This window comes from Ostrinia furnacalis, unplaced genomic scaffold, assembly GCF_004193835.3.
Source record: "Ostrinia furnacalis isolate ACB-3 unplaced genomic scaffold, ASM419383v2 OfSCF6946, whole genome shotgun sequence".
Taxonomy (NCBI): Eukaryota; Metazoa; Arthropoda; class Insecta; order Lepidoptera; family Crambidae; genus Ostrinia; species Ostrinia furnacalis.
This window is the reverse complement of record NW_021137185.1, coordinates 319,996-325,990: the sequence shown is the minus strand read 5'-3', so window position 1 is coordinate 325,990 and position 5,995 is coordinate 319,996. Positions and strand designations below refer to the sequence as shown.

At 39.1% G+C, this 5,995-nt stretch overlaps 1 protein-coding gene across 1 annotated transcript in view; it reads right to left on the bottom strand.

Annotated features, from left to right (window-relative positions):
* LOC114363052 (hemocytin-like) overlaps window positions 1–4,861 on the bottom strand; it is a 25,620-nt gene extending 20,759 nt beyond the window's left edge. Inside the window, exons 1-3 of the mRNA XM_028318657.1 lie at window positions 4,855–4,861; window positions 747–844; window positions 156–350 (exon numbers count right to left, since the gene is read on the bottom strand). Of these exons, the coding sequence (XP_028174458.1) occupies window positions 156–350; window positions 747–844; window positions 4,855–4,861 (300 nt within the window). The remainder of the gene's footprint in view (window positions 1–155; window positions 351–746; window positions 845–4,854) is intronic.
* Between the last annotated feature and the right edge of the window lie 1,134 nt (window positions 4,862–5,995).

The window sequence follows — 5,995 nt, the reverse complement described above, 5'->3', positions numbered from 1 at the left end:
TCTATGAAGTTAAACTTACCGCACTCATATTTCTGGCAACACTTCCCGGTTACATTGTACTCGACTAGGTTCTGGAACTTGGGACAGTCCGGCTTCTTGGGACAGGCCTCCTTGCGGCAGACCATGTTGACCTTGGGACAGCAGCCGCTGTTNACATTCTCCCCGTCCCTACACGCGACGTGCACGAGCGCCGGGCAGCAAGCGAAAGGCACTGGGCGGGGCTCCAGCACGAACTGGCTCGCTGCTAGGGACGCCGGGCACTCCGTCACGGAGCACTGCGCCGAAGCCCCGAGCGAGGAGCGCTCGCAGCGACACCTTCGGCACGGGCCGTCCAGCCATGCCTCGTCGATCTAGAAGTAAGAATTTTAATTATTTATTGCATATCACATGAGTAAGGGTTGACAAAAGTTGGAGTTATGTAGGTAATGTAGGTATTTAGGTGATTTTGGTATAAACACTTTCAATATTTTTTTGTTTTAGTATTTATTTTGTTTTAAATTAAAGAAATAAGATGTTTAGATTGATTGAAGATTGCCTTGGACTATCACGCATCCATTTTCGAACCAAGTTTGAGAAAACTATTTGCAGCTTAAATTCCAAATTTAATATTTTATATACACCCGAAAAGCAAACGCTTGAAAATGATATTGAAACCTCAAAATGAAGATAAAGTTAAAGACATGTTATATTGAAACCATCTCATCATAACCGAGATATGCAAGTTAAAAATTAACATTACAACGTACATCTTTTAGTACTTCTTCGGGTTCCGCTCTTGCCTTCTCTCCTCCGCGCGGCGCCGCTTCCCATTCCAATGTTACCACGCATTTGTCCTTAGGTGGTTCTGAAATATTCGTTCATTATGACATTATGGAATGCAATGAAACATGCTGGAGTGGAGACCACTTAGCTAGAAAACGAGATGAAAATAGCTCAACAATATCAGTGTTACACTGCCGATTCGTGAGTCGGTAGTTGGAGTCCCGACGACCGCTGGACTATTGTAGTGAACCCACTGGACTTCGTAATTTATGCAATACAATTCATGTAATTTAACAATTGCGTGTCATGGCACGCACAGTATAGGGTTCCGTAGTTGCCCATCGTTACCACAAACAAGCAATTATTTCATCTAAGTCACTTTTAACGCTCTCTAGTGTTATATNGGGAAGTCGAACCTTAATTTCGAACTCCTCCTATGTTCTTCTGATTAATTTCGTTGCGGGTCCAATGACAGTTTAACTTTCCCCCGGGACAAACTTGACCTTCATTGGTTGGGTTTTTGTGGCGGTCAAGCTGTAGATCCTGGCTACACAGGAGTTGCAGTGGTGGGAACGAGAGGTGGGAATAGTCCCGTAGATTAAAGATTTTCATAAAGAAGAGTACGGAACCTATTTCCGTTGCGTTTCAGCCAAAAACGTCCACTGATCAAAGGCTCCTCAAGGATTTAATTTCCACAACGACTGGTCCTGCGCTTCCCGCATTCAGGTACTACCCACGACCTTCACCAGATCGTCGATCCACCTACACTCTAGAGGTAATGGAATCTATGGAGAACAGTTCATCATCATCATCATCAACAGCCCTTTACAGTCCACTGCTGGACTATGAGCCTCCTCCACTATAGTGGAGGGTTTTGCCATAATCTCCACGCTAGGCAGGCGGGTTGGAGATCGCAGTTTAAAAGATTGATGTTTCTCAGAGAGCGCTGCTGCCCATTCTCTGTTTGATGTGTAGTCCCTAAGTCGCCTCTTACGACACCCGCGGGAAGAGTAGGGGTTGGTGACAAATGTATTCTACTCTGCCGTCACCACACGGCTTACGGAGAACAGTTCACACTCGTAAAATATTTATTTAATCACGTAATGCGAGTACGTAAACTAGGTGACGAAATCGTGACAGTAGATAGTCAACGTCACAGTGTACTTTACGCTTTATGCTGATAAAGATGAATGGAATAGTTTTATGAAGAAAATTCTAACATTCACTATACGTAATACTCTGTTCAGACGTTTTTTCATTATTAATTGAAAACTAATTGTTATCCCTAAACTCTGTCTAGTATAGAGATTGTTTGAGTCCCTGGAAAGGAGATAGGATAGTTTTTATACCGGTTTTTGAAACAAGGACACGCACAATGTTGTTATTCTGTGACAAACAAAATTTGAGGCGAAGCCACGGGCAAAAGCTCGTACTTAATAAGAGTATACATTTATATTCTCATGACTCTACATATTAATGTATAATGACACAAGTATTACATATTTTCTAAAAGTTGCATGTCTTTCAACCCTAAGTACTCAAATCTATATTATTTCCCAAATAATTCACAATTAGCCCCACACAAAAAAAAAGTTAACAGCTGCTACGAATTAAGTACTATTGAATCGCATTTAAAAAGCACTTAACTATTTTCTGGTAGAAAGGTTCAGTGAATGTTTTAAAAGGGTTTGCAAGTTGTGGTTTCCGTTCCGGTTTAGTTACGTTTAATTCGAGTAAAAAATATCGTATCTCATCCGCACTAAAAGAGGAAAGATTCGATTGTTTGTTTGTTTCTATTAAAATAGGCTAAGAAACTACTGGTAAAAGAAAAAATATTTCACCAGAATCCTATATTATTTCTGATGAACATAGGCGGTACAAAATTCCGCCGCGATAACTAATGTAGTGGGATTAAATCACAGGCATGTCCTCCAAATTATAATTTTAATTAATTGTATACAAATATTTAAGGGATATGTTGGCAAAATTCCAGGAAAGACATAATCCACGACGACGAACTGGGTTTGCTTTTAATTGGCTATCATGAGAAATACTCATCTTATCATCATCACCATCATCATCATCACCATCATAATCATCTCAACCATAGGACAATGCTGAACATAGGCCTCCCCCAATGCTTTCCATGTTACCCGGTTGGTAGCGGTCTGCGTCCAGCGCTTTCCTGCTACCTTTATGATGTCGTCGGTCCACATTGTGGGTGGACGTCCCATACTCATCTTATGATGGGAAATAAATTGCTGTCACTTAAAATAAAAGAAGCTTGAACAACAGTTAAAAGAATAATGCCCATTTTCACCATCAATCTCTAATTTTGAAATGACCCCTGGCATTATTGTTGCAATAATTTAATATCAATTACCTTAAAAGGAATTCCAAGAAGAATACCATTGATGAAGTGTTCACGTTTTCTTCATAATTTTACCTGGAAAGAAAAAAACAGATATTACTTACAAAGAAAGAAATAAAATGATTATTTTTGCACCAAATTACATGCAATAAAAATTATATTACCTACTTGTTAAATAACAATTCTACTTAGGAAAATAAATAGCACGCAGTCGGTCTCTAAACATTTTGTATTAATTGCGATCTAACAGTGCGGGCACGAGCAAAGAACGCCAACTGACAGGTGAGGGCTGCGTTCATTTGACCTGACCGCAGACCACATCCAGTGCGACATAAAATATGCCTTAGTGAAGATATTGAATCTTCATCATCATCATTTTAGCCACAGGACGTCCAGCTATGAACATAGGCTTCCCCCAATGATTTTAAGATAGGCTGGTATGAAGCAAAAACAATTATTGTTTGGCCGACTGGAAATAAAATCACAAATAGGGGAGACCGAGGTGAGTTGTAACAAGAGAGCAGAGTTGTGACATTGTCGATTTTTTGTAACTAATTAACTTCTAGCGTAATACGCGCGACAATGTCACAACTCTCCTTTGTTACATCTCTCCTCGGTCTCCCCTATGTATGATACAAAAATGCCTTTTTAAAAGAAATTAAATGGTCACCTATCTACCGACGAATTGACCTATTTTCTAATTCCAAACAGCTGAAATATACGAGTAAGCTATACCATATTCGTACCATTTTTCCTAAACGTCAAACGTGAAACGTAATACCGTAGAATAATATTTGGAATATTATATCCCCAGGGAGCTCGGTCAAAGCTTTTGAATTCCAGTATTTTCCAAATTCCAGAATTTTCCATATTTGATGGGCGGCCGGAAAGTACGCAATGATGAATGCTTTTGCATAGTAATGAGTTTGCTATACCGAGCGTTCAAGGCCGAAATCCTAATAACAGAATTCATTTAAACTGAAAGGCGGTTCAGTTTAAATAATTTATAAATCTTCTATACATATAAAAGCGAAAGGTCACCGACCCTCTCACTCATCACGAAACCACAGAAACTACAAGTGATAGGATTCTCAAATTTTGCATGGAGGTTCCTTTTAGAACGTAGGTCGTAGGTGCTCACTTAGACGGGATTTTGCAAAATTCAACCCCTAAGGAGGTAAAAGTCGCGGGCGGCCGCAAGTACACTACAAAACTATAAAAGGACCTACGAGTAGGTACCTATCTATAACACCAAAATATTTAGTCGGATGGAGAGTCTTTTCCTTGTTTAAATTGGTTAATAAAAATTAAAAGAAGCATCAGACGTTTACCAACTGACGATCTGATGGTTTGCAGTGACAAGCACCTTTGAACGACCCAAATATATTGCGGAATAGGTAGCCATTGTGTAAAGCGATAGGTGTAGGTATTAAAGATGGTTTCATCAACGAAGACGCGCCCCACCATTCTTCCGCTAATGTTTGAGTGTTATCGGTACACGCTAAATCATCCATGAGTGCACACGCACACTACAATAATGACGCTCGGATTGCTCGGATCAAACACCCCGCACCCCGCGCGACCGAGACCAAAAATTGGTGGGGCGCGTCTTCGTAGATGAAACGATCTACCTATAACAATACCTACTCGTACTTCAATTTTTGTACACACGTTCTTGTAGCTTGAAATAATTAAAGCATGTCTCATAATTTGGTACTTACTTGACATCATTAAGCAATAATAAGGCTGAGTGGCACCACCTAACTTTGACCGTAACTATGTATAACGATAACCGGCGTTTTTTGTATGGAGTTTGACAGATTTTTGACGTTTGTTAAAGGTAAAGTACCTAAGATGGCGCAACCCAGCCTAAGACATTAACGAACATCAAACAGTATTTAACAAAATTAATAATCCATTCCACAACCTGTTTAAGAAACTCAATTCTCGCCCTGAAAACCTAATTATTTTTTAATTAAGTGTAAAGTAATTTTTTTCATGGCTTTTTGACAAATTATTTAGTAAATTGAGTTGAAGACTCTTTTTTGCTACACAAAATTTAGATATTTTAAGGAACGCACACAGACTGCCAATAAAAAGTAAAAAAAAAAAAAACGCGGGCGCGGAAAACTATATTAGTTTTCTTATCTAAACTATAAATAAAATCCCTATAATACATCTTAGTTTATTCCAAAAATGGCTATCCTGTCCTACGCAAACGGTACTAAATTTTTCAAAAGAAACCCTTAGTCGTGAGTCCTTTCGGAACCCCTAAAGTCTCCAAAATGGTCGCTTCAAACGAAGTCTGTGCTATATGATTGATCACCACCATTTAAAGTGCCCTTGTATACAGTGGGGGTAGGGTAGGCGTAGGCATGTATCGTGATTTCGGATACTTTAGTAAAAATACCTTTAAAAGAATATACCTTGGTTAAGCCACAATCTAAGCAGAGCGTATGCTAGGGATACCAAACAACGGATATTAAATTTTCTGTAAGTCTCCGTTACTCGAGTCACTAGGAAAAAAGAGAGTCCAAAAATTTTTGCGTAAGTAGGTGGCAGTTTAATTGGTGCCTTTTAAAGGTACTAGTAATCAGGCACCTAGGTAAAAAACTTTGACACAATGATTTGATTTTGACATGAGAAATCTCATGTCTATACCTACTTAATACTAGGTCCAAATTCGTACTTACTGCTGAATTATAAAGTAACGAATCTCTATCGCGTCTAAGATTGATTTACATTATGTAAATAATCTGTTTGAGTAATTTTACTCGATCTTCGATGCAACGTAGTATAGTGCGGTCTAGACGACTATAATCTGCTTAATAATTCAGATGTACTTAACTGGTATGAGGTTGT